This window comes from Cimex lectularius, unplaced genomic scaffold, assembly GCF_000648675.2.
Source record: "Cimex lectularius strain Harlan isolate CLEC.00 unplaced genomic scaffold, Clec_2.1 scaffold74, whole genome shotgun sequence".
In the NCBI taxonomy this organism is placed as follows: domain Eukaryota; kingdom Metazoa; phylum Arthropoda; class Insecta; order Hemiptera; family Cimicidae; genus Cimex; species Cimex lectularius.
The window spans coordinates 25001-48523 of NW_019392795.1; the positions used below are offsets into that span (position 1 = coordinate 25001).

Sequence of the window (23523 nt, forward strand, 5' to 3'; positions counted from 1 at the left end):
ATCTTCTATCCCGACTGAAAGAAACTGTAAACCATACAGACTTGTGGTATCAAAGGGTAATAAAACTTCTTATCTGAAGGTAAACTGGGGTTAACTGTCTCTTTTGTCTAAAAAAGATGAAGAAAAATAATAAAGAGAAAACAATTCCAATAAATAAGATTGAAAATATTTAGATAATTTTTATTTATTTTCACCCTATAAACCACCCTCTCGAATATAGTCACTATTTTGTTTTTTGTTAAATTTTGTCATAACCAGATCTTTACGATAACATCCCTCCCCTTTATAACCACTTTATTATTAATTTGCTTAAAGACATTTTCATATCGTTTGTCTACTTATTTTTAGTACGCGAAAAGTACAAATTGGTTAAATGGAGGGGTCGCATATAATAAATACTCTTCTTTAAAAGTTCTAAGTAAGATAGTATATCACTTTGAATGTGTACAAAATGTGCCTTTACAATTCTGAAAGTATTGGCAAAAAGTGAAATTGAAAAGTCATTTTTTAAACTACTCTTTCACAATTAAATTTTCTTAATTTAGTAATAAGACAAGACAGATAGCGATAGTCCGTATTGGAAGAATGTCAATTTCTTATGTTGCCATTACGTCTCGGCATGTTGATTTGTCAGTCCGTTCTTGCCAATGATTACTATTTTGGCTACCTTGATCCGCCCGGCTTCGCAATTAATTTAGAAGGAAATAAAGATACCAATAAATATATACAATTATATTGCGTGGTGAAAACTCTCTCACTCAACCACGGTTTTTCTCTCATTTTTCTCACTATCTCTCACACGCTTTTCTGCCTCTTTGTCGCTCCGTCTTTCTTGTTTTTTCGCTCTCACACAATCTTTCTTCTATCTTTCTATTTGGTTATTTTAAATTTATGTTTGTTTTTCCTGATTCTCAATCAATTATTTTTTATTGTTCACTTTCTTGATTCTTTATCTATCCAATCTATCTTTTTTTTCTCTTTCTCTGTCTATCTTTATTTATTTATATCATTATCCTTTCTCCCGCTAACTTTTTCTTAATCGCTTACTTTCTCTGTAATTCTCTTTATGTTTCTTTTCCTGCCTTTATTGTTCCTCTTCAAACAGAAGAGTCTGTGTTCAGCTTTTCCTTCCACTCTTTCTCTTATTACCTTTTACTTTGTCACTTTCTCACACTCTATTTCTTTATTTCTATTTTTTGTCACTCTCACATTCTACCTTTTTCTCCCCTCTCTCTTTTTCTCTCTCTCACTCTCTCTCTCTCTCACACACACACGCGCGCGCTCTCTCTCTCACACACTCACTGTCTAGTATGTCGCTGACCCTCTCATTCTCTTTTTTTCTATCTTTATTTTTTCCCATCCTCACCTCTATCTCTTTCTACCTTTTACTTGCTTTTATTTTTTCTATCTGTCTGTCTATCTCTCTCTCCCTCTCTCTCTCTTCCTTTCTCCCTATCTTTCTTTCTCTCTCACTCTCTCTCTTTTTCTGTCTTTAGTTTTTCCCTTCCTCACTTTATCTCTTTCTACCTTTTACTTGCTCTTATTTTTTCTGTCTATCTGTCTGTATCTCTCTCTCTCTCTCACTCTTTCTCTCTCTCACCCTCCCTCCCTCCCACCACCTCTCCCGCCATCTCTCTCTCTCTCTCTCTCTCTCTTTTTCTGTCTTTATTTTTTCTCTTCCTCACCTTTATCTTTTTCTACCTTTTACTTGCTCTTATTTTTTCTGTCTATCTTGCTGTCTCTCTCTCACTCTTTTTTTCTCTCTCTCTCTCACACACACACGCGCGCGCGCGCTCTCTCACACACTCACTGTCTAGTATGTCGCTGACCCTCTCATTCTCTTTTTTTCTATCTTTATTTTTTCCCATCCTCACCTCTATCTCTTTTTACCTTTTACTTGCTCTTATTTTTTCTATCTGTCTATCTCTCTCTCACTCTCTCTCTCTCCCTCTCTCTCTCTCTTCTTCTCTCCCTATCTCTCTTTCTCTCTCACTCTCTCTCTTTTTCTGTCTTTAGTTTTTCCCTTCCTCACCTCTTTCTACCTTTTACTTGCTCTTATTTTTTCTGTCTATCTGTCTGTATATATCTCTCTTTCTCACTCTTTCTCTTTCTCTCTCTTTCTCTCAATCTCTCTCCCTCCCTCCCTCCCTCCCTCCCTCTCTCTCTTTCTCTCTCTCTCTCTCTCCCGCCATCTCTCTCTCTCTCTCTCTCTCTCTCTCTCTCTCTCTCTTTTTCTGTCTTTATTTTTTCCCTTCCTCACCTTTATCTCTTTCTACCTTTTACTTGCTCTTATTTTTTCTGTCTATCTTGCTGTCTCTCACTCACTCTTTTTTTTTTCTCTCTCTCTTTCGAGATTTTGCAAGATTTTGAAATAAAACGATATTAATTATTTCTCTCCTTAAATCATATCTTACGTATTGATAACAGATTAAGAAGAGATAATTATTATTCGACAAGAATGCCTTTGACTATCTTCTAATTGTTCCAGCATAGGAATGGTATAGCATTGTTATATCTGTAGAATAAACATATACAACGAAACCAATTTCAATATAAAAGCTCCCTCGTAAAAAGAAAATGTCTATTTTAAATAAGTTAAACAACACAGCCAAGGACGTCGTCTACCTATTTTTACAGTTATCAAGTTAGCTTCATGTTCCATTTTTGATTTAAGCAATTAACTCGAAAGGCCATTTGATACGCAAAACAAACAATTGTGAAGTATAAAAAAAAACACGAGTAAACAAAATTGAAAATTTGTTTTTCCCTCCCTGGCACTCTTGTCGCAAATAAGAGTTTTAGTCTAAAATAGAAATGCAAATTGTTTGTATTTGAGTCTTTGTTTTTTAAAAAAATATTTTTTATATTTATTTATTTACCTACACGCTACAAGTGTTTTGTGTTTGGTTATTAGCTTTTTATTTGTTACGAACGAGAAGTTCTTAATAATTCGTTCTTCAAGTTTGCGCGTTTTTTCCTGGATAATCTGATAATCCTGATTTGTTTTTTTTTGTCAGCCTGGTATATTTTACGCCTTCGGTTGTAGGATTATTACAGCACCTACGTAATATCTCCAATTAGACGTCGTCCGCTGGGCTCGACGGTTTCGCGTTTAACGAGAAAAACAAAAGAGGGTGACGTCTATATCCTGGAATCTATTTCTCTCTATCTTTCCACGCCCTTTTTTTATTCCGATCATGCATATTAGGGTATGACATAGCAATTCGGGTTAGTCAAGACTCGACATGCATAATCGTTTTTCATAAACTTGATGTAGACGATAGAGTATTAGTTGGTAATTAATTTTTCCGTGACAAGGTCTTGTTAAAGGGAGAAACAGTTTCAGTTATGAGAGGAGACACATCGAATTTCTAGATAATGCACAATTTATTCGTCGCAAATTACATTTTGACACGAAGAGATAATTTTTTTTATCATTGTCCGTTCTGAAAAGAGACGAAAAGGACGCCGCCCTACGAGGCCGGTGGACAGCCTTCGTCGAAGACAATGCATGGAATTTATGCCTGTGCGACAAAGTTTTACTAATTGAGCTGACATATAGGGATGGAATAGGCGAAAGGTCGATCAGTGCTGACGGCGAAATGTCAAAGCGGCCTAAGGTCATATCCGATCCGCTAACCTTTATGTTTTTATGCCAAAACCCGCCTTGAGATCCTATTTTCTGAGCGGATGAGAAAAGAAATAACGCTAAAGGGCGAGCAGTCTCGATCTCTTTGGGGTGAAAGTTCATTCGGAAATCATCACACTGACGTTATGTCTATTCCCGGTGATTATTCTTGGCTTAAAACCGTCGATGCGAAGACGAGACGAATTTCTTTTTATTTGAATCAACCCTGCCATAAAATCGTTCTCGATCCTTAAAGAGAAAGTTAATGAACATTCATAATTATTTAATCTTAAAAGAAGGCAAAACAGCATCTTTTCCAATAAGTTATAATAGCAATCGACCTTCTGTTAGGTCCGTCTAATCTCGCTGTTCATTCTTTCTTAAAGGACAACAATAGCACCCTGGATAAATTTTTACTTGAACCTTTGTGTTGAAAAATCATCGGGGTTTATAAAAACAATTCCCATAAGGGTCTGTCCTCGCTGTTTGTTCTTTGTTTAGGCCTAATCTTTCCTAATCTTAACCTACAAAATTTTTCGCCAGACTGTTTTCTGTGGTTTATGAAGGTTCCTTAAGGTTCGTCCGCCTTCACTTTCTTTATTATTATTTTTAAAGTATTTCTTACAATTTCACGAGGACCTTTTATATTTGAAAAGCTTGGCCAAAAATTATTATTATCGTGCCTAAGGATCTCATATCACAAATTGGACAATTTTTTACAAAACTCTTAACTATATGAAAGATTGCCTATAAATAATTATCAAAATACTGTACTGAAACATCATCGTGTTTTATAAAGGCAATTAACCTTCCGTTAGGTCCGTCTAGTCTCGCTGTTCATTCTCTCTTAAAGCCTTAATTGTCTTCCAATTTCTCCCTAGACTAAATTTCACGAGGACATTTTCTATTTGAAAGTTACTCATAAATGCTCATTAAATTATTGTGCTGAAACATCATTGCGATTTATTAAAGTAATTTGTTAGGTCCATTTAGTCTCGCTATTTATTTTTTCCTAGAACCTGTCTCCAATCACACCCAACAATTTATCAGACAAATTATCACGAGCAAATTTTCTTTTTGAAAGCTATTCCGGAAATTAATTTTTGTGTAGAATTATCATTATAGTTTATTAAGGCAATTAACTTTCTATAAGGTCCGTCTAGTCTCGCTATTTATTTTTTCCTAGAGTTGTTCCACAATAACACCCTGGATAAATTTTTATTTGAATCTTCTCTATTTGAAAACTTGCCCATAAATAAGTATTTATAATATTGTGCTGAAACACCAGTGTTTTATGAAGGAAATTAACCTTTCCTAAGGTCCGTCTAGTCTCGCTGTTCTCTCTTAAAGCCCGTCTTTATCTCACACTTAAACATTTTCCCCCGAAACTGTTTTCTATGTGAAAGTTTCTCTTAAAAAATAATTATTAAGTTTTTTATGTGTGTCGAAAACACGAAATATCGCACAGGCCAACCACTGAATAATATCATCGGTCAGACATAGGCAAGAACAGGCGGAAAATGATCGGATACCAATCCTCGGCTTTTTAAAGATAATATTAGTCTAACTAATTATTTTACAATAAAAGTTCTTGGGGGTATATTTAATGTTTTTTGTTTAAAAAAAATCATTTAAATACATGACGCTGTCTTTTATAATGTAACTATTTCTCCTGAATAAATTACATTTTTAGACCCCATCTTATGACTTAGCTTGTTATTCTACAAAAAATCGACTCCTCAATCGTTTTGTTTTATCAATTAAAATTTAAAAATAAATGATCTCTCAAGTGCAAACTTGATTCAAGGTTAAAAGCTAATACAAATGGTATTTTTACAATTTACCTCACTGCTCCGCCTTTAACGAATCAGTTGTATTGGGTTGTCCGGAAAATAATGCAGGATTTTGGTATTAAACAAAAAAAAAAGAAACTAGTTACTTTAAAGCAATGTTCTTTAATCAAAATAATTTCCCATACTCTCAATACATTTCTCCCAACGTGTTGGTAACTTATTATTNACAGAGGTAAACAAACAATATCATTTGGAAGAGGATTAATAAGTGTTGACATTCATACAAATGAGTAATCCTGTAAACGTAAACAGAATATTTTATATAGACTTTTTTTAATGAAAACTTAAAATCCTGCATTATTTTCCGGACAACCCGATACAAATATTATTAATTATGCTATAAACTACATGTGGATTATTCTCTCACTGTTCATTATCTACTATTTTAATCAATAAACGTTATTGCTGTTTGGGAAATTTTATTTATTCATCTTTTTCCAATGTTCTCTTGTTGTGACAATTGTGTTTGCTGTGTAACACATCCCACGTTAATTCTTCTGTTTCCTTTTTAAGAGTGGCTCTGTTTTTATGAATGAATCGAAGACCCCCCTCAGCCTGGGATTGTACCACGATCTCTTGAAGAAATGGAAAAGCTTCTTTTTTTTGTCCGAAAGGGCACGTCACATTCAGAGGCGGTCTGTGCAATTTCTGTTATAGGAGGTACAGAAGAATGCCTTGGTTTTCGATAAGAAACATTTCCAAAAATCGGGCGAACCATTATTTTGACGTTTTTGAACAAGCCGTTTCGGTTTGACAGTTCACCGATAAACGGAACTACTGGAGCGTAAGTTTTTCCTCTTTCTTTTTCGGTTTTATCATAGAAAATATCTAGGACTTTCTAATCTGTAATTTATTTGTTGTCTCTGTTCCACGTCTCAACGTGCCTTCGGAAAAGACGATTCACTTTATAAAATTACTTTTGAAAATTTTACTCCTACAACCAATTCATGGGCCGTTGTGTTTTTCAAAATTACTGAAAGTACGACAGAATCATAAATAAAAATAACATTTAAAAAAAAAGTTTCGTAAACAACACTTGCGACAATTAATGTTACGAAACACTGAAATAATCGCTGATTGATTCCGATTCGTTCAAGCATTGAAGTGTAACAATTACCGAAACATCCTAATTATTGATTATAATTGGTCAATTGTGATGTTTTTGCTTAGTGATCGACACTTTCACCAATTTTTAGAGCTTATACCTGGTTAATAATTAAGAATTTAATTTCAATTGAGTAAGTAGCGTTATAATTTGCATTTTTGGCAGGGTGGACTAAAAAATTCAGTTTCAAATCAGGTCGAATCATTAATCATTTCAATCATTTCCAGGGGTGAGAGACGTAGTTAATAAGTACACACGGGACCTGAATCAGCCTGTCACAAGGTAGTGTAGATGTAGATGTAGATGTATTGGTCGGGGTGTAATATTCTGCCCTCTTTAAGATCTATTGTATCCCCCGTTCGGTATTAGTAGGCCAGGTTTCAGTGGTTGAATTTCTTCTACAGTCACAATGTACATCCCAAAGCACTTCCTCCTGCGGGCAAGTGTAGCACCACAGTCTGTTAATAGGTGTGTTGGTGTCTCCTCTGCCTCTTTGCAGAATCTGCCGTCATGGATTATTCCAATCTTCTTTAAATGCCCATTTAACTAGCAGTGTCCTGTTAGGAATTCTGTTAGGATTCGCAGTTTTTTCCTGTTTCCTGTTTGATACATTCTGTCACTTCTTTCCTTCCAAAATTTGTTAGCAGGTTCTTGGATTGTTTGTGTCAAGTGAGTGAATGCCATTGTTCCTTCATTTTTTCTTTTTTTATTATTGTTTTATTTATTTATTTTTTTAACGAGGGTATTTCAACTACGAGTTTATATAAATCCTCGGGGTCCGATGTTTTTGAAAAAAGGCCCATTTGTAAGAATGTCGGGTTCGAATGCAGGGCTGCTGGATGTACTTATTGCTAGTGCCACAGAAGGATTCGGATCCTATTTCTTGCAAAGGTGTCTGCTTTCTCTTTGCCTTCTACTGGCATATGTTCTGGGACCCAGCAGAGGCAGACTTTGTTCTGCGTACCTAATAAGTTTAATTTGGTTTTGCACTTCAACACCACCTTTGAACTAATGATATTTGAGCTTAGTGCTTTGATGGCTGCCTGGCTATCTGAAATGATAGCTATGTTCTTGTTTTTTTACCATTTAGTCAAGTTGAGTACATCTCTCGATTGCGTGGACTTCAGCTTGGAAGATACTGTTGTATTTTCCCATGGGTTCTGAGTACTTGGTTCCATGGCCGAATACTCCTACTCCTGTACCTTCTTGTGTTCTAGATCCATCTGTGTACCAAAAGATGGTGCCATTTTTAAAGGAGGTGTCTTCCTCGTTCCCATTGTTTTTTGATACCTAGATTTATTTGGAAGCTTTGAATAAATTCAAACATCCTGTTCATGTAGTCTCTCGGAGCCATGAGTATCGGATGGTCTTTCATTATTTTGTTGATATCTCTCCATTTTAGTTGTATTCCTGTTGGAGGTTTCTCTTTGATAATACTAATGATGGTTTTCTGTGCAGTCCTCGTTACCATGTGGTGTAGAGGGATTAATCCCAGTATTTTTTCCACACCAACTGTGGAACATGTTCTCATTGCTCCCGTTATACAGATGCACGCAAGACTGTATTTTTGTGAGTTCTTTTCTTTTTGTTACTTGTTCTGCTTTATCGGCCCAGGCTATGGCTCCGTATGTAAGAGGTCTTACCATCATGGTGTACATCCAAAGCTGGGTTGCCGGTCTACATCCCGTTTTTCCCGCTATTCTTCTGCACAACACCAAAGCTCGTGTCGCCTTCATAATGGTGGAGCCGATGTGTTTCTTAAATGTCAGTGTTTTGTCTAGTATGACACCCAGATATTTGATCACTTTTGTTTATTTGTGTCACAGTGTCATTGAGTGTTATTTGCATCATGTGATCCAGTTTTCATTTCCGTGTAAAAGCGACTAGAATTGTTTTATTAGGGTTGATTCCTAAGTCAGCGGTTTTACACCATTCTTCTGTGAATTTTAGCCCCTCTTGGATAATATCACAGAGAATTTCCTCGAATTTTCCCCTGGCGGCCAGGACTATGTCTGTCATTCGCATACCCTGCACCTTACCCCTTTACGGTCCAGGGTCACTACATAGTGTAAAAAAATCCTAATTGCATTAACCAAATCCCATCCAATATTGTACACTTATGAAATGAAAAATCGTTTTAATAGAAAGAGAATTGCAACGACCAGAAGGGTGGAATGGTGGCAGGACTTCACAACGGGCTTTTATAACTAACGCAAATCTGATTAATTAAAACCGTCTAAATTATTTTCTTGTAATTTAAACATAGTTCACTAATTTCGTGGTCCGTGACCTATTAATATATGACAATTAATCAAGGTTTTTAGTTGAGATAAAAAGATCAATGGCACGAGCGGGATTCGAACCCACGATCTTCGGCTTGATACGCCGCTACTCTACCACTTGAGCTATCGTGACCTCGATCCACTCGGACATCAACTTCCCATCTCAACCGCTCATGCCTTGACTTTTTTATCTCAACTAAAAACCTTGATTAATTGTCATTAAACATAGTGTGGGAGTGAGTGATCTTTACACAAGGTATAGTTAACAGAAGACAGAAGATCTTACACGTAAGCATCAGCACCAGAAAGACTTGGAGAATACAAAACCCCCGCGTCCTGGCAGCACAATGCTTTTCCTTTATTCTGGGCCGCAGAACTGAAAGCATATATAGTCAGTCAGTAAATTTTTTCCTTGTTCTTTTATAAAACTCCTCTAATTTTATAAGTATGTTCATCTTGCCCTCAAATTTGATTAATAATCAATAATAATACAATGCTGTTCATAATGAACTGTGATTGTTGTTCTGCTTATATTTTCATGTTGATTCAATCATCTCGTGGCACGATCAAACAAAATCGCGTGTTTCGTCAGCTTGATGTTTTAAATGTTTTGCCCAATTCCATGCCTATGAGTTATAATATTAATATTATCTTGATTAAGGGAGGCAGCGAATTAATTATAAGGGAAAGATGTTAACCCAAGACGATTGGGTTTGATTTTTCTATTAAAAAAAGTCTGTCCTGAAGAAAATAAATTTATAAACGAAATTTATTCAATTTGTATGTAAAAAGTGCCCCAATAAGGGCTTGAGTAGATCAAATCAGAACCGCTTCCAGTACTTTATTCAGGCGGACTTAGCCCTGACGGACGTGGGAAGGGCTGATCTCTAGGTCGAATCTCGCGTGATGTCGAGTAGCTTTCCAGGTCGATCCCTGTTAACTTTCAGCCAGTCGAACTTGAAAAGCTCTCGAGTATGTCAGAACACTACTTCGCCAAGCGGCTTTGGTCCGACTTGGGCTACAACCCCGCTCAAGCCAGGGCGTTCCTCGTTCGAAGGTAAAACATGCAAACTTTTGATAGCCGGATGCGTGGAATTGTGCAAAAACGATCCTACCCGCTGATGAGATGATTTAAACGGCCTGAATTAACGAAAATGTATTTGAGCCGGTTCAACGAGTAAATCTGAATGCATTCAATTGGACGTATCCTGTGCTGAAAATAGAAGTGAGGGAACTGTAAAACGTGACCGGTGAAGATTGCTTCTGGGATTTCAAACATCCTTTAAGATTTATAGATTTATTATCAGCGTGATAATAAAGTCAGAAATAAACCTGAACGGTGAAAATAAATAAACCCGTTTATTTACTCTTCTGGTTGCGTCTGAATTTGAACCGAGGTCGTCCTCTATTGACCAAAGGGATGAAGATAACCAGGGATTTGCCTTTTTACCGCACGCGATATCCATTTTTAACTTCTCGAGGTTAAAAACAAAAACAAAACACAAAGATATAAGGTATAAGCAAATAAGATAGGTGGACTATAACAATAAAGTGACACAATTGAAGTAGTTATCATGTATGTTTTATTCTTTTTGTCTAAAGTAATTCTATTGTTATTGATAACATTCCACCATTTGACGTACTATGTTATTTTTGATCCATCTTCTCCTCTGGAAGAGTTTTTACTTCTCTTTATTCATTTATTTTTTTTTTTAAATTTGCTCTAATAATCAACATTTTGGGCAAGACAATATTTGCTTTGCAGCCTTGCTATATTATTTCTATTCACCGTAGCAAACAGCTTTTCCTTGATACCTGCATAATGATTATATGCAACGCGTGATCATTGGGTGAAGGTTGTCCTTTAAAATATTCCCTTGCAGACCAAACTGTAACGTACGATTTCATTAATATTAATTTAACCATATCGCCAATATTCTTTCTTTGAACCACACAAAATTTGAATTTCGAGTTTCAGTTTGCATTATGACAGTTAGGAAGAAAGGGTTGGAGGTTATAAGTAAATAAGCGTTTCTAAAACAAGAATAGCTTGTTTTTTTTATCGGATATTAAGAAAATTAAGTCACATATTTTTGCTGTTGTTTATTCTTTTGCCCTTAAAAGTGACTTCATATTTCTAGGATGAATGGTTAATCCAACAGTGAAGATGTCCTATTCTTTCTCTAGTTGAAGACTAGCCAGAGTTCTAGATCTTACTCTTCTGGGAACTTTCTCCTGTTTAAGATAGTTAAATAATACTTTAATACTTGTTTGTTCGCTCCTCTGAGGATGTATGCGGCTTCATGCTTCAGATGGCTTTAATCTTCTGGAATTACATCAATAACTGATAACCAATAACTGACATGAGATCTTTATTGCTGGATGAAAAACAATTCCAATTTATTAATTATCTCACGAGGCTGAAGTGGAATGTGTGGGCCTAACTTTGTCCTGCTGTAAGAGAATAGTTTGCTGCCCAGGTATGTTTTTTGTCTAGCCTAAGTCTATATTATCTGCTTTGGCGCGTAGACATGTTTCGGAATTTTTACATCTTCAGTGTTGAGTTTGTTTTCTATTTGATGTTTGAAGTTTGCAGATTGATTAATCTGCAGTTTGGTAGTTTTCGATCACCCTGGTCTATCCTATATTTTGGCATTTTGCTATCTTCAATGGTTGTCAGGGAAATAAGCAGGAAAAGGTACTGATACAGAGGTTCTTCAAATCACCCTTAGAAGATGATTTCCAGAATGTCTATAATTTGAAGTTGGATTGGCTTCATACTTCATAGTTTTCAACTTAACTGGGATAAATTTTTAATTGATGCAGGGAGATAAACTGGGAAATTTCAACTTAACAGGGGATCCAACAGCCTTGATTTTAAGATGTAATTTTTCCTTCCTATTGTTTAAGATTTCCATGACTTCTTACTGTTCTGCAAATTGTATTAAAATTGTCAGGACTAAATGTCTTCAGTCTTTCATTTGAAGTTGAAAGAGGCATTATATTTCATAGTTTTCAACCTAACTGGGAAATAAATGCAAAAATCTGCAGTGATGAAGTTCTTTTCTCTCTTTTGTTGAAAAATCATACTTAAAGAAAAAGCTAGCTCGTAATCAATTTATTCCGCTGAGAATAGATGTAGCTTAATGCTTCATGATTATCAACTTAACAGAGAAATAAATGGAAAATCAAACAGTGATGTACTTTTCTTTCTCACCTTAAAGGTTATTTGTGACCTCATTCTGAAATGCTGATTGTCAGGTGTTTTTACTCTTCTTGGAATAGTGCTCTTATAGCCAAGAACAATTGTCTTTCATTTTTTACGTGCAATGACTTCATACTTCATAATTTTTAACTTAACACGGGAATAAATGGCAAATCCTACAGTTAAGATGTCCTTTTCTTTCCCACGTTGAAGATTATTTTTGACCCCATTCTGAAATGCTAATTGTCAGGTGTTTTTACTCGTCTGAAAATTGTGATCTTATATGCTTGTCTGGACAATTGTCTTTCATATCTTACGTGGAATGACTTCATACTTCATTATTATCAATTAACAGGGAAATAAATGGAAAATCAAACAGAGAATATGTCCTTTTCTTTCTCACGTTGAAGAATATTCCTGACCTCATTCTGCAATGCTGATTTCAGGTGTTTTTACTCCTCTGAAAATTTTGATCTTATATTCTTGTCGGTACAATTGCCTTTCATTTTTTACGCGGAATGACTTCATACTTCATTATTATCACTCAACAGGGAAATAAATGGAAAATCAAACAGTGAAGATGTCCTTTTCTTACTCATGTTGAAGATTATTTATAATATCAAACTTAACAGGTTTCCAGTTTTCTATTTCTTTTGGAAACTATTCGATTACTCCATCAATAAGTGGGAGATGCTTCATTCTTCATAATGTTCAACTTAACCAAGAAATAAGTGGAAAATCCCACAGTGAATATGACTTATTGATGGAGTAAAATGATCCTTCCAGGATGGATTATAGGTGTTTAATAACTTCTGCGAATTGTACTTGATTACTTGTACTGTCTATAATTTAATTTTCGTCATTTTAATTTTTTAATCTATTATCCTAGACAATAAAAAAAAATTGGGTGTTATGGCTGATAAATGTAACAAATTTAAAAATACATTAACGAATATAATATAAAATGGATATTTATTAATTATTAATGCCAAGAGGCTTCTACTAAACGAAAAAAAAATAATAAAAGCAAAATGTCATAATAGAAACTTTAAAACATAGAAAGTTTACAAAGAAAACATTTAAACTGACCCCTAGCAGTCATAATGAGAATATAACAATAGTTATTAGCCGGACGCCTTCCGTATTTCTTCAGCACAACATTAGCAAAAGGAACACGTAATGCGAATAAAAAAAAACTTCACGTAAATTGTAAAATTTTCAATGCAGAACAATCGACTTGGTTAACAGCGGTTATGCTCCTTGTATCATTATATAATGGAACAGTTTAAATTCAAAATATACCATTATTTTAAGGATAGATAAACTTAAATTGGAATAAATGGGCCTTTTTATCTTGGCTTTTCAAATAAAAAAGTGGCAAAAAAGAAATGAGGCCTCTTTATCAGTTTTAAATTGAGAAAGGCAAGTTTCAAGTGAGTACAGATTGTAGACTGACTAAATGTACTAAATGTTTATTATCATTTAACACTGACCAGGGTGGTTTATTATTGGCGTTTTTAACCGATAACACTTGAAGTGTCAGAAAATAAATTAAAAGGCCTGAACGTTCGAGAATAATTTTTTTGATAGATCGTGATGCTCTTCTGTTTCTGGTCCTTATGGTTTCACAGACTCCCAACAACCATCAGCCGATCTGGACCAAATGGAGGGTTTTCCAAACGATTACCGATATTGGTCAAGAGACGTTTTAAAATATGGGAAATATTCTTTCCAATCTTTGGTTTTCAAGATTTTCAAGAAGGCACGTTCTCAAGAAGCACATATTAAGATTTTTTTAAATACTATGATTTTTATATTAAAACTGTATCATATTCTTAGCCTACCTCTCGTCGTTATATTATTAAAGTAGCTATAGATATTAATAACTTGTGCCTCTTCTTGCCAAGTGTGAATCTTATATCGCTTGGATCAGTTTCTTCTTAGGTTGTTAACATTCGTGTTAAACTTGTTTATAGCTTTTTATTTATCATGATGTCCCATTCGTGTAAAATTTTCCCGATTTTTAGTCGCAACAAGCAAATGAGATGTCAGACACAATGACCATGTACCAAATTACACTTCATAAGAGAAGTCTCCAAGCAATGACTCGTGTCACATTGAGTCAATCAATGTCTCAAGAGATCTCTCGGCCACAACCGCTTTACACGACGTGTTGGATTTCCAGGAATGATGGGACATGAAAGGTGTTGGACAAGTGGATTAGGGTGAAGGTTTAATGGTGGAAGTTTTTGTATCGGGATTTAATAATGTCTATTACAAATGGGATTTGGAGGTCATTTTGGATTGTTAGATTTGAAACGTACAGACAGTTTGCTATTTTTAATTGGATGGTTTGCATTTTGTAGGAATTCGATTTTTTTGTTGAACCCCAAACTTCAATTCCGTATATCGGTTTCAGGAGAGCTTTGTAAATGGAGAGTTTGTTAATAAGGTGTATGGTATGGTATGGTGGAAGGGATGCCGGGAGGCGGGGCTTGTATTCCCCAGGCACTGCAGCCTTCTGGCTTATTGTACCTTCCCAGTTCCCTAGTTTAGTCAATAGACTCAATCCTTCTTCTCAGAAGTATCAGGTCATTGACTGTTATTGCTGCAACTTGGTTCCCTGAGTCTTTTTCGTATGTTAGGTTAAACCTCCATTGAGCTGTTGCTTCGCACTCGAAGATGATATGAGTGGCTGTTTCCTCCTCCTCATTACATAATCTGCAAATGGGGTCATCGCTGTATATACCCATGTTGTATAGATGTTTTCTCAGATACCAGTGACCGGTTAGTAGTCCCACCACTCCTCTGAGTTTTGCCCTCTCCAATTGCAGCAGTGTTTTTGCCAATTTTGGTGAGGGTTGTTTCAGCATAAGTTTACTATGTCTAGCACCGCTAGAGTTTATCCACTTCTCTCTTTGTTTTGTTTGGATCCATTCTGCGATGGAGGATTCTATGTTTGTTTTTGTTATCCCAAGGATAGGTTCGGGGCCTATGTATGGTCTTGCAGATCCTCTTCTGGCCAGTTTGTCCGCCTCTTCGTTACCCAGCATTCCCCTGTGCCCTGACACCCAAGATATCATCAGGTTGTTGTGTTTTCCCAGGTTTTGGAGATTTTGGATACATTCACTGACTAGTTTTGATGTAATTCTTTTATATGCCAATGCTTTAATAGCTGCTTGACTGTCTGATCTTATGAGGATTTTTTTGTCAATGTAACCTCTTTTAAGATTTTCCAGGACACAAGCGTTGATGGTATGTAATAAGGTGTAAGTTTGATCTACGGTCAAGTAATCTAAGGAGTAATTTGTAACATCGGTTAGTTTTATGTCTTTTCAGTCCAGGGGTTTCCACGTTGGTCTTTTGTCAATGTCCCAGGTAGGGTACAAAATATGAGGTTCGAATGGGTTTTCCACTGAGACAGATGGAGTGGATTTTCGGAGCGTAAAGAATTTGTGGGTGGATTTTAAATCGTTAAATTTTATTCTACATTTGCGAGACCAAGACTGGATAAAGTTTAAATGAAGTTGGGTGTTATGACTAGACAGGAGCGACCAGGAAATGACAGGCATCAGAAAAAGTGGAATTTAATTGAGTATACAGTGACTAGAAAGGGTCCTAGGAGACTGCCCTGGGGGACACCCGCTTTAATTGGGAATGTAAGAAGAAAAGGCCCCTTGAGCGATGCTTATATCTATATATATAATGTATGCTTTAGTACATAAAATGTAAAAACGATTCGTTACTTTTTGCCATTGGGGCAACTGGTGTTTATATCGGGGAATTGTTTCTCTGTTGACAAATCGGTCGAGTACGGCACGCCAAAACACGATTGACCTGTGAAAGGTTATTGAGGATAGTGATTGATAAACGATTAAAGATATTGGAACGGCTGAGCTTAAAAAAATACAATCGATTGCAATTTGTGTATTACATTTAGAGCTGTAAGGGAATAAATCGACATTCAAACCCATAAAATTTGTTCGGCTTTTTTTTTACATTTTAATAAACTAGCATTTAATCAATAGAACAATATTATTTTAAGCACAGATCAATATTAAGAGAATCTTCATTAGAATATTTTGTTATCTTCGCCTCGATGAAATTGTTTCGGCCTCCCCGAGTCAACAGCCTTGCGGTAATGAATATTCAAATCGTGTTATCAAACATTTGGAGGCCTTCCAACCGAGCACGGGCTCTCTTTGGTTCTACTATAACCGTAGAATATAAAGAATCGCTTTACTTTTTATAACGACGGTTTGCCCCTTCTGTCTGACGTTATGCTCGACATGCCGTGCACATCTGCGATGCCGAACGGTCTACTTGACACGCCTATCTCTTCTGTTTATCTATCGATTCATTTCTTATGGTTATAAAGTCTTTATAGGCAGAAAAACTGGCTTTCGTTTAACTTTATTGAACGCTTAGCCTTGTAAAAGCCAGCCGAGCACCGGGATAAGTGGTACGGAAAATAGAGGTCTTTTTATACCGGGTAAAAGAGAATTTGTAATTCAAGTTCTTTAATTTTTAATACCCCTTGCCGTCTCTTTACTTTACCGGGTCTTTATTTAACATGAAACGTCTCAACTCAAGATAAATTCTGAAGTTACATACTCATCATCACATATCTGTTGAAAAATGGATTATTTCATGAAATGCACAGATTTTCTTTTTTACCTCGGTACAGCCAGTCGCGTAGGCAAAGCTTACCTCTGGGTTTTAGTACTGTTGCTATGTATATTCCACCAACTCTGATTGTTCATAAAAACCAAAATCAGAAAAGAGTTTTCAAAATATTCGCGAGGTTTGCCTCCGAAGTACCGTTTTACAGTTTGGGAAACTCCTGATGCACCTGAAAGTCTCTTGGATTTTGTTCATGATCAATTAATTTTATCAGTAGTTTGGCGTAATATTTGTGTTTTGCATAATAGTAAGATAATAGTTTGCAGTTTGATGGAGGACACTGCTGGAGATCTGAGGTCGTTTCCGATCGGTCTGGTCTATGCTGTGTTTTGACATTTGGCTATCTTCAATGGATATCAGGGAGATAAGCAGAGTAAGGCACATCTCGAAATTTTGAATTTACAATTATTTTATACAAAACTGGATTTGTCAGATTTTCCTGCTCTTCCTTGATATCCCATATAATTGGGATTGAATATATTTTTGAAGTTATCGCCAGACTACAGGAACAGGCGTGAAGTTAAATCCACGCATCCTAATTCTAGGGAATGCTAAAGCTGTTTTAGCAAAGCTATCGCCCCTTGGTGTATCTGGTTGTTCAGATTTAACTCACAGCTTAACGGTTGTTGGTTTGTTAAAAAAAGATCAAAGTTGCGATTCGTTTTAGAACAACCAAAACCTTGAATGAAATCCCTTTTAACAAACCTATAAAAAGCTCACAGCATACAAAAAAACAACAACTGATGATGGCGAAATGCCTAAAAATCAAGAGACCTGGACGAAGTTGAAGGTTTTCCTTGCCTTTAAACCAAAAATACCGATGTTTTTCTCAAGTTCTTTAAGCTAACGTGTGGTTTGTTGAGAAAGTTGTAATTCGTCTAGAAATAAACACAACAGTTTTAAAAGCATTTTATATATTAAAAACTTATTAGCAGGCTTTTAGGCTAGCAGTTAGGCTTAGCATCAAGACTCACTTGTCTATACAAATGTGGTCATTATCACCAGGAAGTAAACATGAAGCCACTTGGTAGTTTGAAGTAGTTGAAAAATTAGTTGACTGAAACAACCTGAATAGACGTTAGTGCCACAGAATCAATGACTTGGCTAAAAACAGAAATCTAAAAGCTCAATATCAAGTTTTATAACATTATACCATTTTGCATTGATAACAATTTCTTACACTTATATGCAATTCACAGATGTGTAGTAGATCATGTACATTAAAAGATCAATCTTTTTATGTAAGGTCTGGTTGATATGAAAAAGCTAGTGTTACGAGCGGGATTCGAACCCACGACCTTCTGCTCAATACGCTACCTACTGCTCTAACCACTTGAGCGCTATCGTGACGTCGATCCACTCGGACACCAACTCCCCATCTCAACCTACAACCTTTCGAATTTACCCCCCTTTTTGCCATTTTACCTTAAAAGGCTGAAGATGTATTTTATTTGTTAAAAAAGTTTTTTTTTGTAATTTTACAGAATGCCGGATAAAGAAAGCACTCTGAAAACCATCCTCGGGATGGGCGAAATGGCCAGAGCCCGTGATCTCGGTAAAGCAGTAGTGGCCGAAGCCATCGGTACACTCTTTATAACTTACTTCGGCTGCATGTCCTGCCTAAACATTCAAGAAAACCCAGGGACGACCGACCTGGTCCTTATATCCCTGGCTTTCGGATTCGTCGTCGCTGTGTCCGTTCAGGTATGCCGTAGTGCAGTACGAAACTGAAAACGAAGCTGACCAATTTGCACAGGTTTTAGGTCACGTTTCCGGGGCGAATCTGAACCCTGCTGTCACATGCGGCCTGCTCATTACAGGCAGGGTCACGGTAGTACGCGCATTGCTGTACATACTTGCCCAATGTGTCGGGGCAGTTGCCGGAGCTGCTATACTTAAGGTGAGTATCTTGAATAAAAGTTATGAAGTTTGATCATCACCAATATCCTGGTCTGCCTGCCCTCGCTGTACGTGTCCGTCAGACGTGTTTAGGCATTCAGCCATCTTCAGATATTATTCGCATGTCTCGAGATACAAGAGACACGTTATCAGCCGCTCAAAATTACAAAATGGCAAAACAAATCGGACCGACACATTCACCGAAAATAGGCAGATCAGGATGATAAGGGACGATCAAATTGCTGGCAAATAGTCAACTAAATTTTGAACCTCTTCCTCTTGCTGGAACGAATAATAATCGTTACACTGGGATTATATTTTAGGGCTTCACACCAGATAGTTTCAGAGCAACTCTTGGCACAACAGCTTTGGGTAAGGACATGACGGCACAGCAAGGTCTCGGGGTTGAGTTCATGCTCGGTTTCCTCCTCGTCTTGACTGTTTTCGGAGTCATCGATCCCCATAAGCCCGACTGTAAATTCACAGCACCTCTGGCTATCGGACTTGCTGTAGCCGTCGGTCACCTTTCTTCAGTAAGTCGACTAGTTTGTAGTCAATTACCAAGAACAAAAGTTAATTTTTTTTAAAGATTGATTATACAGGATCGAGCATGAATCCTGCAAGGAGTTTGGGGTCAGCAGTTCTATCAGGCAACTGGGATGATCACTGGGTATGTCGATTTTGTTTTATTAAACTGATTTTAAGCAGACCATTTGAAATTAACTTCATACGTTTTAAGCTAATAATAACATTATTTTTTAATTACTTACAAATGTACAAACAAGAGAAATAAGAGACATATTTTACACTTGAAATATGATTGCCTTATCAGCTGGATTTAAGTTTTTGTCACCAAACTGTATTTTAAATATATATTTTTTTAGATTTAAATATAATTTTTTAGGTTTACTGGCTCGGCCCCATTCTTGGGGGTGTCGTCGCGGCTGTCCTGTACGCCACACTTTTCGCTGCTTCACCACCCAGCGAGTACGCCCCAGTGGCCGGTGGTCAGGCCACAGAGGTACTAGGTGATGGGATTCATTCACAAATTGCACAGATTTCTCCAGACTAACCCAATCATGTTCAGAACAAGCTCACTAACGATAACTAACATGCCGACATGCCAGTTAGTCCAACTGATAGTTACAATTTAAACTACCCACACGCGCAGTTTTAATAGTTTGCTCGATATTTTCATTTGGCTCGAGTCTTAAAGCGTGTTTTTTTTTAAATTTTAGCCTAAATCACCTTTATTGGGCGGTGAAGGAACAACGTTGAGCTCCATGGTAAACACATGTCCATTGTCCGAGTAGATGTCTGGAAGTTTACAACTTCAACAAACACAAATAGTTTGTAGTAGTCTTCCCAGAGGAAATTCTGATGTTCTCTGCATTAGGAACACATCCTTAACAAGTTCCAGTCAGCTGGAAATCGAGATTCCTCGCGAAAGGACACATTTAGAACCCGGAACTCGGCTTTCCCGATGGTCTTATAGCAATACTATGTTATTTTCTCACCTCCTCCCTATAACTACTCTGAAGTGATCATAAGGTGTAGTTTAGATGTCCAATGTTCCAACTCTTGTGGACTGTTTGCGACCGATCGGCATCTATCCTCCTTACACTTCCCTCGAAAAAAATCTGGTGAGCTTCGGCTTTTTTGAAAATGACTGCTTTATAGCTGCAAACAGGAATGAGACAAAGTTCCAGTTTGAATTTCGTTCTTCCTTCTGTTTTCCATTATTTTTTATTCTACTTCGTTGGCCTATCCAAAACGATCCATTATCAATTGTGGACTCCTAAATGACTTCTAAATAGTCTAAGGTCTTTGTAGGTCTTTATACACCTTATATTTTCCTCCTTTCAAATGAAAGAAAAACCGTTTTGGATAATATTTTCTAGGTAGCATCTCAACTTTTTATGTACCTTTACTCCAAAGAACTGTACAAATGTCTCATCTCCTTGTGGTTCTAGTCCTTCTTTGCCACATTGCATTAACCGCACGGATCTTTTGTGATATTTTATGATGTGATCAGGGGGTGATGAGCCTGTAATGTGATCTTACCAATCATTTTCCATTGTCGCTGGGTTGATCTGTCAGACGCGTTTTGGCATTTCGCGATCTTCAATTGGATTCTGTTAAGTTGTTTATATGGTGCGTTTTCTTTGTTTGCTCGAAATAAGCACTAATAGACCAACTGAAGATGTCGAAATGCCGAAACGCGTCTGGAAGACCGACCCAGCGATAATAGGCAGACCAAGAAGATCGGTGAGGATAAAATTACCGATTAATTTTGCATCTTTTTCTTCCATACTTCGAGATGTCATTGATCATATGTAGACAACAACCAGTATAGCTTGAAACAAAGCTTAAAGCTTTTATGTTTCCCTCACTCATTACGCGGAACAATCCTACAGTCTGTGGACTTCGAGGACCTCAAAGTTATCCTCTAAGACGTCCAAGTCATATCCGGAGCTGATCTTTTTCTATTGTTAGGCTTTCGTGGTAGCTCAATGGTTGTGTCATTTCTATAAAGCTGCTTTGCTACTGACTGTTTCCCACCCTCCGGCGACCTAAAGACGTTCTTTAGATAACGTCCAGTTCTCAATACCATGTTGGACCATTTTCCCCAAGATCGTGTTTATACGATCTGATACTGCCTCCTGTTCCTACCTCAGAAATGTACATTTACTTAACACAGATGTTTACAATATGAAGCTCAAAGTGTACACACCCAAACGCTAGTTCAATTGAGATTTGGGCATAGGGTGAAGTTTCTGACCCGACAACCCCAAAGTTTCAACTTAGCAAGAAAACCGTAAATATAAGTGGGTAAAGCATACAAAACATGTTTTACACAAACATACAATGACAAAAAATGGCCGAAGGCGTCAGACCATCACGAGGAGATTCTTGGGCTAATAAAATACAGTAAGTATTTTGGCGGATTGCATACAAATAATAAAGACAACTTCCGGTAAATAATGTCACAAAAAGTTTACAACTAATTTTAAGCTTTTATTGCCTTGGACGGTCGAAAGACAAATTGGTGACGGCGATCACGACTGCGGGTACGTTCATGAATCTTTCATAACATTAACGTCACCGAGGATTTACTAATTAGTTTGTAAGAGCAGTATTTAGCTTTAAACACAGAAGCTAGGTTTTTAATTAATATTAATGTACAGTTTCGCACTTAATAACGCTTTTGTTTTGTCGTGCTCACAATTTTTATATATAGTCACAGTATGACTCTCAACATTATAAGATTATTTGCCTCTAATGGACAGAATTGGATCATGACAAAGAATCTGTTTGCCTTATCCTCATTTGAAGCAAATAAACCAATATGTGGATTTATTTAAGCATCAACCTTTGCTGTTTAAACTGCTCCTTTCTAATTATAAAGGTGCAAAAATAGATCCGTAATTGGAAAGGTATAATAGTTCAGGAGTTTTACAAGGGATATCAACAAGACGGATCATCCAATTCTGACTTTTAGAGGCAGTTAATCTTCCGGATTTACAGTAGAGTGAAATCGCTAAAAAAAATCATCATTTCCCACAGTTGAAAGGACTGGATAAACGGAACGACGGGAACGCCTGATCGATACCCGGAGGCCGTCTGGCTTCCGGGGGCCTGTCGCTCTTTTCTCCGAGAGTCTCCACATTGCCTGTACTACAATGACCTCCGGCTCGCTCTCAACCGGGAGTCTCCACGCCCTGGATCTGGGATTAGACAAAGCTTACTCAAAAAGAACCTCCACACAAGAAATCAGACGAAAAAGGAAACCATCCAAAGAAAACTATTCGGACAATTATACGATCTCATCCAACACTGCCGGTCTATATTTCGAAAATATTAACTGTTGTCAGCATACAATAAAAAAAATATGCTAAAGACTAATATAAACGCCGAACATTAAAAAAATGGCAATTGTAAATAATCAGCAAAATAATCTAAATATTTATAAAATAAGTCTGTGTTTTAAAAAACCCAACATAAATTTAGACAAATTTTAAAAAGTTTTATCTAATATGTTTTGTTCTATACAATTTGATATTAACCACTGTATATACTAGCCAATATATTTACCATAAAAACTCATTGCTTTTGTCCAATTTCTGAACCACAATTCTTAGTTTAGTTTTTGCTTATTACACTCACAAATTTACAAAACTATGACACTTCATATATCAAGGCTGGTTAATCTTCGACAATAGTATATCCTAGCTTTTTAATACTATTGATAAGTTATTTTTGTACAAAATCTAAATAAAATCGATTAAATTATAAATGTAAAAAACTGAATTTTCTGTCTGACCAAAATTAAAATGACATCGAAGAATTTCGTATCGCCAGTGATCTCAACGTTGACAGTAAATACCTAAATATCGTGTGTAATTTTTGGGTGTAAAGCCAGGGGCATATATTAAAAAGTATTTTCTGCTTTTTACTAAACACTATTGGCCTCTACACCTAAAAAATGAAAGATTATATAACTAACAAGTCCAAAAGAAAATTACATATACTTACGTTGACAGGCAAAAAATTCCGCCCACTTGTAATATAACTTGATTTGTATATATTTTTATATATTAATCAAAGTTTCACGTTTTTTAATGTTTAATAATGGAGTCTTTATCTAAAAAAGTAAAAAAAAAAAAAGTAAATTTGTAAGGAAAATGATTAAGACGGACAGTTAAAATTTGTTTTAATTTTGTTCTAGATTTTTAATGAACATTTCAATATCGCGTATTTCCTTCTCTTCCCTTAATTACATCTCGAAGACGCCTCGGCATACTTTCTACCAGTCTGGAAATGTCTCTTTGCTGGAGTCTGTAGTGTATCAGGAAGTGATGGACGTG

The 23523-nt window shown here is 36.4% G+C and overlaps 1 protein-coding gene across 4 annotated transcripts in view; it reads left to right on the top strand.

Annotated features, from left to right (window-relative positions):
- The window catches only part of LOC106667500 (aquaporin AQPcic-like), a 25157-nt gene extending 2196 nt beyond the window's left edge, over positions 1–22961 (top strand). The window contains exons 1-7 of one of the 4 annotated variants that reach the window (XM_014395457.1): positions 9828–9925; positions 18241–18460; positions 18513–18656; positions 18979–19188; positions 19245–19325; positions 19560–19683; positions 22223–22762. In XM_014395457.1, the coding sequence (XP_014250943.1) occupies positions 9843–9925; positions 18241–18460; positions 18513–18656; positions 18979–19188; positions 19245–19325; positions 19560–19683; positions 22223–22239 (879 nt within the window). In that variant the 5' untranslated portion in view covers positions 9828–9842 and the 3' untranslated portion in view covers positions 22240–22762. Of the gene's footprint in view, positions 1–9827; positions 9926–18240; positions 18461–18512; positions 18657–18978; positions 19189–19244; positions 19326–19559; positions 19684–22222 lie in introns of those variants that run through there. The other 3 variants (XM_014395456.1, XM_014395458.2, XM_024227963.1) reach the window with 3 other exon arrangements.
- The last annotated feature ends 562 nt before the right edge of the window (positions 22962–23523 follow it).